Source organism: Meles meles, chromosome 18 (assembly GCF_922984935.1).
Source record: "Meles meles chromosome 18, mMelMel3.1 paternal haplotype, whole genome shotgun sequence".
In the NCBI taxonomy this organism is placed as follows: domain Eukaryota; kingdom Metazoa; phylum Chordata; class Mammalia; order Carnivora; family Mustelidae; genus Meles; species Meles meles.
This window is the reverse complement of record NC_060083.1, coordinates 50,054,979-50,067,566: the sequence shown is the minus strand read 5'-3', so window position 1 is coordinate 50,067,566 and position 12,588 is coordinate 50,054,979. Positions and strand designations below refer to the sequence as shown.

The 12,588-nt window shown below is 36.7% G+C and overlaps 1 protein-coding gene across 1 annotated transcript in view; it reads right to left on the bottom strand.

The window, feature by feature from the left end:
• The window catches only part of CEP95 (centrosomal protein 95), a 41,566-nt gene that overhangs the window by 10,820 nt on the left and 18,158 nt on the right, over positions 1 to 12,588 (bottom strand). The window contains exons 8-11 of the mRNA XM_045985816.1: positions 12,175 to 12,368; positions 9,173 to 9,285; positions 8,884 to 9,013; positions 8,155 to 8,308 (exon numbers count right to left, since the gene is read on the bottom strand). Of these exons, the coding sequence (XP_045841772.1) occupies positions 8,155 to 8,308; positions 8,884 to 9,013; positions 9,173 to 9,285; positions 12,175 to 12,368 (591 nt within the window). The remainder of the gene's footprint in view (positions 1 to 8,154; positions 8,309 to 8,883; positions 9,014 to 9,172; positions 9,286 to 12,174; positions 12,369 to 12,588) is intronic.

Genomic DNA, 12,588 nt, shown 5'->3' with positions numbered 1-12,588 from the left:
AAATATAATAACTGAAAAATTCAATACAGGGGATCAACAGACTAGATGAAGCAGAAGAAAAGATTAGCAAACTCAAAGATAGAACTATGGAACTTATCTAAACAGAGGAGCAAAAAGAAAAATGAATGAAAAGGAGTGAAGATAGCTTAAGGGATTTGTGGGACACCAGCAAGTGGATCAATACATACACTATAAGGGTCCCAGGAGGAAAAGAGAGTGAACAAAGCCAGAAAGCCAATTCAAAGAAATAATGGCTGGAAACTTCCCTAACCTGGGTAAAGGAAACAGACATCTGGATCCAGGAAGCCCAGAAACTTTCAAATAAGATGAATCTAAAGACCCCACACTAATGCACACTATAAATAAATAGTCAAATTTAATTTGAGAGAATCTTTTAAGAAAAACAACTTGTTACGTACAAGGGAACCCCCATACCACTATCCTTAGATTTTTCAGGTGAAGCTTTTCAGGCCCAAAGGGAATAGCACAATATATTCAAAGTGCTGAAAGAGAAAAACTGCCAAGAAAAGCTATTTGACTCAGCAAAATTGTCCTTTGGAATGGAGAAATGGTTTTCCACACAAGCAAAAGCTGAAGCAGAGTTCATTTACCCTAGAACAGCATTAAAAGAAATTTTTAAGATGCCTCTTTAAATAAGAGGGTGCTATTTATTAATAGGAAAGTATATGAAAGTACAAATCTCACTGGCAAAGGTAAATCCATATATATAGTTAGATTCAGAAAAGTCTAATGTTGTAACTGGTGGGTAAATCATGTATAAATCTAGGACGAAAGTTAAAAGACAAAAGTAGCAAAAATAATTTTTTAATGGCTACACAAGGTAAAATGATGTAAATTATGACATTAGGGAGCAGGAAGAGTAAAAATGTAGAACTCTAGTATGTATTCTAATTTGTTATCAACTTAGAATACTAGAAGATGTTTTACATAGGCTTTAGGTTTTAGGTTTGCAAACCTATTATAGTTTTGCAAAAACCTATAACAGATACACAAAAGATAAAGAAGTCTAAGCATAGAGGAAATCATCAAATCACAAAGCAAGAGAACAGAGGAATTACAAAGCAGCAACACTAAGCTGACACTTATAATTCTTTTAAAAGTCAATGGACTAAATCTTCCAATCAAAAGAGTGGCTGAATGGATAAAAAAACAGACACGACTACATGCTGACTGCAAGATTCAAACTTTAAGGAAACACACAGCTTGAAACCAAATGGATATTTGGTTCACACATATTTCACACAAATGGAAACCAAAAGCAAGCTATGGTAGCTATACTTCTATCAGACAAAACTGACTTTAAGACAGAGATTGTAACAAGAAACAAAGATCATTATATAATAATAAAAGGGACAAATCATAAAGAGTATGTAACATTTCTAAGTATGCACAAAACACAGGAGTATGTAGAAATGTAAAGTGAATATTAATAAACCTAAAATAGAAAGGAGAAATAGTAATATGACACTTAACAGACACTTATAGACATTTACAGAACATTCTATCCCAAAGCAGCAGAATATACATTCTTCGCAAGCATACAGGAACATTCTCCAGGACCAATCATATGTTAGGCCACCAAACAAATCTTAATAAAGTTAAGACGATTGAAATCATATCAAGCATCTTTTCTGACACAATGGCATAAAATTAGAAAGCATTTACAAGAAGAAAACTGGGAAATTCACAAATATATAAGGATTAAACAATATACTATTGAACAACTAGAAGGTCAAAGAAAAAAATCAAAGGAGAAATAAAAAAAAATCTTAAGATGGAAAAGGAAATAAAACATATCAAAACTATGGGATGTAGTGGGCACCTGGGTGTCTCAGTCAGTTAAGTGTCCAACTCTTGATTTCAGCTCAGGTCATGATCTCAGGGTTGTGGGATCGAGCCCTGCATAGGGCTCCATGCTGGGTGTGGAGCCTGCTTGGAATGCTCTCTCCCCTCTTTCCCTCTCCCACCACCCCCTATTCACACAAGCCTGTTCTAAAATAAAACAAAACCCGTTTGTTTAATAAAACAGACCAAAAAAAAACCCAACCTATGGGATGTAGCAAAAGCAGTTCTAAGATGGAAGTTCATGATAAATGCATATATTAAAAAACAAGATATATGACACCTAAAATATAAGCAACAAAATAAAAAAAATTAGTGTGACTACATCAAACTAGAAAGCTTCAGGAATGTGAAAAAATATTTGCAAATTACAGATCTGATAAATGGTTAATATCCAAAATATATAAAGAACTCCTACAACTCAACAGCTAAAAGCCAAATAATCAAATTGAAAAATGGACAGAGGAATGGAATAGACATTTTTCCAAAGAAGATTTACAAGTACCCAACAGGTACATGAAGAAGTGCTCAACACCACTCATCATTACAGAAATGCAAACTGAAGCTACAGTGAAATACCACTTTATTAGAATGTTAGAATGGCTGTTAGAATGGCTATCACCAAAAGACTAGAAATAAAAGGCTGGAGAGGCTATGGAGTAAAGAAAACTTTTGTGCACTGTTGGTAGAAATGTAAATTGGTACAGCCACCATAGAAAAGAGTATGGAAGTTCCTCAAAGAATTAAAAATATAATTTATCATATGATACAGCAATTTTATCTCCTAGAATATATTCAAGGAAAACAAAAACATGGGGTACAGATTATCTGCTATCCCGTGTTCATAATAGTATTTACAATACTCAAGATATGGACATATTGTCTAATGATGGATGAATTATTCAGTCATAAAAAGGAAGAAAACCTGGGGTGCCTGGGTGGCTCAGTTGGTTACTTCGGCTCAGATCATGATCCCAGGGTCCTCAGATTTGAGTCCTGCATCAGGCCCCTTGCTCAGTGGGGAGCTTACTTCTCCCTCTACCTGCTGCTCCCCCTGCTTGTGCTCTCTGGCAAATAAATAAATTCAATTCAAAAAAGAAGAAAAGCTGTCATTTGTGACAACATGGATATGGACCTTGAGAGAATTACTGTATCATCTCACTTATACGTAGGCTCTACATGAGACCTATAAGAAACCACTTTTAATTGGAATCTTAAAAAGGCCGGGGGGGGGGGGCTCATACAAAAAAATACTGGATTTCTGGTTACCAGAGGCAGGTTAGGGGAGGAATTTGATGAAGGTGGTCAAAAGGTAAAAAATTTTAGTTATAAGATGAATTAGTACTAAGAATATAGTGTACAACAGGATGACTATAGGTAACTCTGCCATATTTGAAAGTTATGGTAGATCTTTGGAATTCTCAACACAAGGGAAAAATAAACTTTTGCTTTTTCTTATATCTGTAGATAATGGATGTTAATTAGTTTTTGGTAATCATTTCACAAGATAAGTAAATCCAGTCATCATACAGTACACATACACAGTGTTGTATGTCAACTCTATCTCAATAAAATTGTAAGAAAAAAAGAGGGGCGCCTGGGTGGCTCAGCGGGTTAGGGCCTCTGCCTTCAGCTCAGGTCATGATCCCGGGGTGCTGGGATCGAGCCCCGCGTCGGGCTCTTTGCTTAGCTGGGAGCCTGCTTCCTCCTCTCTCTCTGCCTGCCTCTCTGCCTACTTGTAATCTCTATCTGTCAAATAAATAAATCTTTAAAAAAAAAAAAAAAAAAAGAGAAACAAGATCTCAAATAACCCAACTTTACTCCTTAAGGGGACTAGGAAAAAAAAAAAGGCAAAAGAAGCCCAAAGTTGTAAGAAAGGAAATAACAATGATCAGAACAGAAATATGTGAAACAGACACCAATAAAGGGGAAAAGACCAATGAAACTAACAGCTTGTTTTTAAAAGATAAAATAGAGATAAATCTTTAGCTAGACTTAATCAAGGAAAATTTTTACTCAAATAAAACTAGAAATTAAAAAGGAGACATTACAACTAATAAATACCACAGAAATACAAAGGATCATAAGCTAGTATGAACAATTTTATGCCAACAAATTGGACAACCTATAAGAAATGGGTTAGTTCCTAAAAACATCAAACCTACCAAGAATTAATCATGAAGAAACAAAAATCTGAACAGACTAATTACAAGTAAGATTACGTCAGTAGTCAAAAACCACCCAACAAATTAACAACAAACATCCAGGACCAGAGAGCTTCAGTGGTAAATTCTACCAAACATTTAAAGAAATGGAGCGCCTGGGTGGCTCACTGGGTTAAAGCCTCTGCCTTCGGCTCAGGTCATGATCTCAGGGTCCTGGGATCGAGGCCCGCATCGGGCTCTCTGCTCAGCAGGGAGCCTGCTGTTCAGCCTCTGCCTGCCTCTCTGCCTACTTGTGTTCTCTCTGTCATAAATAAATAAATAAAAATCTTTAAAAAAAAAATGAAGGATTAATACCAATGCTTCTCAAATTCTTCCCAAAAAATGGAAGAGAAAGGAATAGCTCCAAACTCATTTTAGAAGGCCAGCATTACCCTGATACCAAAACTAGACAGGACAGCACAACAAAATTACAGGCATAATGATGAATACTGATGCAAAATAAATATGAACATAGATGCAAAAATCCTCAACAAAATATTAGCAAATGAATGCAACTGTGTGTACATGTGTGAAACTGAAAAAGAAAAAATAAAACTCTGTATTTGCAGATGACACTACAGTAGTTATAGAAAACGCTAAAGACCCCACCCAAAAACTGTTAGAATGAATGAACTCAGTAAAGTTGCAGGATATAAAAATCTGTATACAAAAATCAGTTGCTTTTTATATGCTAAGAACTACATGCTAAGAGAAAACAATCCCATTTACAATTGCTTAAAAGATACTCAGCCATAAAAAAGAATGAAATCTTCTGATCTGCAACAACATGGATGACCTAGAGAGTAGAATGCTAAGTTAAAAAAAATCAAAAAGAGGGGCACCTGGGTGGCTCAGTGGGTTAAGCCTCTGCCTTCAGCTCAGGTCATGATCTCAGGGTCCTGGGATTGAGCCCCACATCAGGCTCTCTGCTCCGCGGGGAGCCTGCTTCCTCCTCTCTCTCTGCCTGCCTCTCTGCTTACTCGTGATCTCTCTCTCTGTCAAATAAATAAATAAATAAATCTTTAAAAAAAATCAAAAAGAGAAATGATTTCACCCACATGTGGAATTTATAAACAAAAAACCAGACTCAAATACAGACTCAAATACAGAGATTGCCAGAGGGGTGGTGGGTGGAGGATGGGTAAAACAGGAGATTAAGAGTATATTTATCTTGATAAGCACTGAGAAATGTACAGCATTATTACTGAATCATACTATATACTTTAAAGTAATTAACACTATATGTTAACTATATTTGAATGATAATTTAATAAAAAATAGAATACCTACAAATAAATTTAACCAAGAAAATAAAAGACCTATATACTGAAACTGTTTAAGACACTGATGAAAGAAGACACTAATAAATGGGAAGATATTCCGTGCTCAAGGATTTAAGAATTAATATTGTTAAAATGCCCATACTACCCAAATTCATCTAGACTCAGTGTAATCCCTTCAATATTCCAATGGTATTTTCACAGAAAGAGAACAATCACAACATTGGTATGGAACCATAAAACACCCCAAATAGCCAAAGTGATCCGAAAAAGAACAAAGCTGAAGGCATCACACTTTCTGATTTCAATCTGTATTACAAAGCTATACTGTCAAAACAATATAGTACTGCACAAAAGGCACATAGAATCAACGGAACAGAATACAGAGCCCAGAAATAAACCCACGTGTGTACAGTCAATTAATTTACAACAAGTGTCCTAAGAATATACAACAGGGAAAAGAGAGTCTCTTCAATAAATGGGACTGGGAAAACTGGACAGCCACATGCAAAAGAAAGAACTATAACCTATCTTACACCATATGCAAAAATCAACCAAAATGAATTAGAGATCTGAATGTAAGATCTTTGAAACCATAAACTCCTAGAAGACAGCAGGTAAGCTACTTGACATTGGTCTTGGCAATGATTTTTTTGGATGTGATACCAAAAGCAAAGGCAACAAAAGCAAAAATCAACAAATGGGACAATATTAAGCTTCTGCACAGCACAGCAAACGATCAACAAAATGAAAAGGCAACCAAACAGGAGAAAATAGCTGCAAATCAGATATCTGATATAGAATTAATATCCAAAATATATAAAGAACTCATACAACTCAATAGCAAAACAATAACAACAAAACCCAAAAACAATCCAATTAAAAACTGGGCAGAGAAACTGGGTAGTTTGCCCCAGATGACCTACAAAGGGCCAAAAGGTACATGAAGGGGCTCCTGGGTGGCTCACTGGGTTAAAGCCTCTGCCTTCGGCTCAGGTCATGATCCCAGGGTCTTGGGATCGAGCCCTGCATCGGGCTCTCTGCTTGGCAGAGAGCCTGCTTCCCCTCCTCCTCTCTCGGTCTGCCTCTCTGCCTGCTTGTGATCTCTGTCTGTCAAATAAATAAATAAATGAATCTTAAAAAAAAAAAAAGGGTACATGGAAATGAAAATCAAAATCACAATGAGATGTCATCTTACAGGTTTAGAATAATGGCTATGATAAAAAACAAGAGATACCAAGAGTTGGAGAGAATGGAGAGAAAAGGGAACCCTTGTACACTGGTAGGGGGAATGTAAATTGGTGCAGCCACTATGTAGTATAGTACAGAGGTCACTCAAAATATTAGAAGTACCAAGGACACCTGGGTGGCTCAGTCGTTAAGTGTCTGCCTTCAGCTCAGGTCATGATCCCAGAGTCCTGGGATCGAGCCCCGCATCAGGCTCCCTGGTCAGTGGAAGCCTGTTTCTGCCTCTCTCACTCCCCCTGCTTGTGTTCCCTCTCTCGCTGTGTCTCTCTCTGTCAAATAAATAAAATCTTAAAATATATATATATATGTATATGTGTACATGTGTGTATATATACACACATACATAAATCTAATATATATGTATATACATTATATATATTAGATTTATATATATATTATATATATGTATACGTGTATACACATATACATATATATACACATATATACATATATACACACACATATACGTATATATACATATATACACATATATATACGTATATATTTATATATAAATCTAATATATATAATATATGTATATATGTATATGTGTATATATGTATATACATATATATATGTATACACATGTACATATATATTAGAAGTACCATATGACCCAGTGATACTACTTCTGGGTACCCAGAAGTGAAAAGAAATCACCACCTCTAAAAGATACATGCACCCCCATGTTCACTGCAGCATTGTTTACAATAGCCAAGATACAGAAGCAGCCTAAATGCCCATATACAGATAAATGGATAAAGAAAAAAACACATAAAAGAATATTATTCAGCCATAGGAAAAAAAGGAAATCCTGCCATCTGTGACAATATGGATGGGCCTTGAGGGCCTTATGCTAAGTGACCTAAGTCGGACAGAAAAAGACATATAATGTATGATCTCATATATATGGAATCTAAAAAAACCAAACTCATAGATACAGAGAACAGACTGGTGGTTGCCAGAGGTGGGCGTGAAAGTGGTCAAAAGGTACGAACTTTCAATTATAAATAAGTTCTGGGGATATAATGTCCAGCGTGGTGACTATAATTAACATATTGCATATTTGGAAGTTGCAAAAAATCCCATCTTAAAAGTTTTAAGAAAAAAAAACTTGTAACTATGTGAAGTGATAAATGTTAACTAAACGTACTGAGGCAATCATTTATATCAATATCAATCAACCTATAAATAAATCATTATACTGTATACCTTTAGTGAATACCATGGTATATGTCAACTGGATCTGAATAAAATAACAAAATAAAAACAGGGATAAAAGATACAAACTTTGAGAGAGTTGTTTCTTTGAAGGAGGGGAAAAATGGACTGTGGGGAGGACAGAGGGGATTTCCAACTCTTATTTTTAAATTCAAAAGGTGTAAAGCATATATAATTACTAGCATCTGCTTTTAGGTGGTAAAGATATGGGTATTATTATTTTTGCACCTTTTATATATTTCTGAAATATTTAAAATAAGAAACCCAGTCATAAACAAATGGAAGTCCCTAAACAGATCCCTCGGACATCCTTATCCTGGCTTCTCTGGGATAAGTACCTGGCCTTCGCTTCTTCGGCCCATACTCCATGATGCTGTCACTGTGCTGAGACAGGGTTTCATCCTTCCTACTCTCCATCTCTTCGTTTCCAATACCATCTTCTTCGTAGTCAGTCTTATCTTTAATTCGATCACCCAGGGCACTTTTTAACATCTATTGAGAAAATATTTTTTAACATCTTTCATTAATTTCAGCAGAATACAAGCTGGAAAAGTAGAATCTTTAAAAAGCTTCTTTTCATAATTAGGTACTAATAACTTTCAGATGCTTATGCATATTTAGTTTTTGAAGGGTATATATCAGTGCTATGGACTACTCAGTTTCAGTAAACTTTATAGTAAATCACATAAGGATTTAATACATTTATTCAATGATACCCCCAAATTGTAATATTGGATTTGTGAGGATCAAGAGATCTAATTTTATACCAAATCTGTCTTAGGTGTATCTAAAATAAAGATCTTAATGTAATCACTTAAAATGATTAGTTTTCATCAGAATTAAGTAAAAATCAGGATAAATCCATACCAAATTTGGTTATATAATGAAAGGCTAAGTAAGTGATGACTTCTCATCCTGTGTCCTACCTGCCTGATTTATGGAACATTTTCACAGTGACTAAGACACAACAAATTTTAGTGCCTTAGCTTAGTGTTCATCTTCAATTAGATCACTTAAATATTCACCAACTATGGCAAACTCAATATAGATTAAAAAATAAGACTTGCCCAATCTAATTCAGAGAGCCGTTGAGAGAGTTTCTCAGAAACTGAATGTAATTCTTGTTCTGTTAACCTCTTTCTTGGCCTCTGGGAGAGGACTGAATCCCAGGATGAAACTGCAGGTCTGCTTTCATATCTGTAATAAAATGACCATGTGACATTTAAGTAGCCAAATGTGCTGTAATGCATGCTTTAACAAATATTTCATACTCGTCTTCAGAGCTAAGTCTGGAGAGTATACTCCTTTCTTTAAATCCCTTTCAAACTGACTGAAAACAGACTGCAATAATGTTACCTTTTTCCTTTGGGAAACTTCCTTGTCCTAGGGCCTTGGATCTGAGCTGAACACATTTCCTGTTTGCTATCTTGAGGCAACTTAGAAGTTAAGAGAACTTTATTATCTGATTCCTATTAAAAACAGAAGAGAGTTGATTTGAAAAAGCTACAAAAGATGGCACACAGAAACATTTTGGGAGGGTGGGGGAGAGGACCTGTGGCACAAAGCTCAGTCCCTTTATTCTCCATGTTTAACTTTTTTTTTTTTTTTAAGTGTTTTCATTTAAGTAGCTCTATACCCAACATTTCAGCCTGAGGCAGGGCTCAAACTCACAACCCTGAGATCACGACCTCTGTTTTACTTTTTTAAAAACACATTTGTCAGGGTGCCTGGGTTGGCTCAGTTGGGGAGAGTCAGTCTGACTCTTATTTTGGCTCAGATCATCTCAGGGTCAGGAGACTGAGCCCCACTTTAGGTTCCACACTGGGCATGGTGCCTGCTTAAGCTGCTCTCTCTCCCTCTTCCTCTGCTCCTCCCCCTCCACAACTTGCTCATGATCACTCGCTCTCTCAAAAAAAAAAAAAAAAAAAATTGTCAAAATACTCTCTTGATCCTTAATACCAAAGGAATGGAAGAGCAATGTCTATAGACTTGTACTCAGATAAAAACTGTGGGTCAGGAAGCCATTCAAATATAAAGGCAGGTGAGGTGTTCTCAAATACAAAAATTTAGGGGCTGTAGCTACACGTGGACAATGAAAAAAATGAATAAATCGTAAGTGTATTAAAATCATTTTCTTTGGTATTAAAAAACAGAAACTGTCCAAAATCAAAATAAAGATAAAATCTTCTAAAATATGAATATAAACTCAATGTTTCTAACAATTTTTTTTTCAAAAATTTATTTATTTATTTCAGAGAGAGCAGGTGCAAGTGTGCAGGGGGTGGGGGGATGCAGTGGGGAAGGGACAGAGGGAAAGGGAGAGAAATCCCCAGGCAGACTCCCCGCTGAGTGCAGAGCCCGATGTGGGGCTTGATCCTAGGCCCCAAGATGATGACCTGAACTAAAGGCACACGAGCCACCAGGCACCTCATTTCATAATTTACTTCTTAATCTCAGAAGAAATCTTATGAAGAAGTATTTGGTGTTTAAGAATATCTCAATTTCACTTATCTTTCTCTTCTACCAAAGTAAAATTAAACGCTTTTTAGTAAATAACAACATAATACAATCACATTTTAAAAATTTTTATTGAAGTTTAAATGTCCTGGTCAAGTATTATTTCAAGATGAGTATTTCCACTTACGTGCCACTCAGGTTAGGAAACAGAGTATTACCAGCAATCAAAAGCTCTACCATCCTCCCCTAAAACTCTCCCAAGTGTAACCATTAACCTATGATCTCTTTTATCTCTCCACCCTCCTATCTGAAATAGATGCACAGAATGTTTCAAAGAATGATGGCCACCTAATGCTAATGTTTACTTCATCTTTGCACTTTTTATGCACTGTTTGAATTTTTAATAATGCCAATGTATCATTGTTCACAAATTCACCTTTTGCATATCCCTAACTGTTCATTTCTAGGATAGGGACAGGATAACTTTACAGAAAGGGATTTTTGGGGTGCTGGGTGGCTCAGTTGGTTAAGCGTCTGCCTTCGGCTCGGGTCATGATCCCAGCGTCATGGGATCAAGTCCCACATAGGGCTCCCTGCTCAGTGGGGAGTCTGCTTCTCCCTCTCCCTCTGCCCGCTGCTCTGCCTACTTATACTCTCTACCTGTCAAATAAATAAATAAAATCTTAAAAACAAAACAAAATAATACAAAAAAAGGGGGGGCATTTTATTTTTCAAAGAAGAGTGGAAGCACATAGGCCAAGGTATTAATAACAGTTCACACTGTAATAGGAATATGAATGAGTGTTCCTCATACTTTTTTTTTCCTTAAGATTTTATTTATTTAAGGTGAGAGAGAGACAGAGTGTGTACATGTGCACAAGCAGAGGGGAGCAGCAGGCAGAAGGAGAAGCAGGTTCCCTGCTGGGCAAGGAGCCTGATGCAGGACTTGATCCGAGGACCCTAGGATCATGACCTGAACCGAAGGCAGACACTTAACTGACCCAAGCATCCCTCCCCCTCTTTTTTTTTTTTTTTTTTTTTTTTAAGATTTTATTTATTTATTTGAGAGAGAAAGAGAGAATGCACAAGCAGGGACAGAGGCAGAGGGAGAGAGAAAGGGAGAAGCAGACTCTCCACTAAACAGGGAGCCGGACCTGGGGCTCGATCTCAGAATCCTGAGATTATGACCCAAGCTGAAGGCAGACGCTTACCAACTGAGCCATCCAGGTGCCCCTATACTTTCTTATACTTACAAAAGTCTAAGTGATTTAACTAAGGACATAAAATATGGGTTCTGAAACTAGAATACTGAGTTCAAATCCTGGCTCTACAGTTGCTGTATATGACCTGAGACAGAATATTTAATCTCTTTATATCAGCTTCCCCATGGGAAATAAAAATCATACCTCCCCGGGCGCCTGGGTGGCTCAGTGGGTTAAGCCGCTGCCTTCGGCTCAGGTCATGATCTCAGGGCCGTGGGATCGAGTCCCACATCGGGCTCTCTGCTCAGCAGGGAGCCTGCTTCCCTCTCTCTCTCTGCCTGCCTCTCTGCCTACTTGTGATCTCTCTCTCTCTCTCTCGCTGTCAAATAAAATCTTAAAAAAAAAAAAAAAACATACCTCCCCCATAGCTACTGTGAGGAGTAAATTATTCAATACCTGTGTAATACCTACAACTGTGCATGATACAAAATAAACACATAATACACGTTAGCTTTTAATATTTGCCTTTTTATACAATCATCCCTACTGTCTTAGAGTCAGAACATGTAGGTGTATGCAGAGGTAAAATTTCAGAAGTACAGTGTTTTAATTAGTCGGGTATCCTTGACTAGTATTCTAGCAGAGACCTCCTTAAATCTATAGACTTCTATCTAATTATAAGCAAGCTTTTCCACTTACCACAGAAAGTGCTGTGTCCTCTCCAGCAGAATTCATGGCAGGGGAGATGTGACTTGAACCCAAGTATTCTTTTCCTATGGGACAGGGTGCTCGAGGCTCTGAAGGGTGGTAGGGCGGATGTAAAGGAATAGCTGATCGAATGGGCTCTCCTAGCTTCCTAGCACTTGGAATCACATCCACAGAAGGAATTTCCACTGGTTGGCAAAAATAAAGTGGACAGTAAGATGAAACTCTAAGAAATACATAATTTAATATATACACATACCTATAGATACTAAAAATGTAACTGACTTGAAGAATAGCTACATAAATTATGGTTCATCCACAGGTTATAAAACTTGTTAGACATTAACAATGATTTTATGTAATACTAAGTAAAATCCCAGAGAGAACAATAAGAAATGAGCATATTTT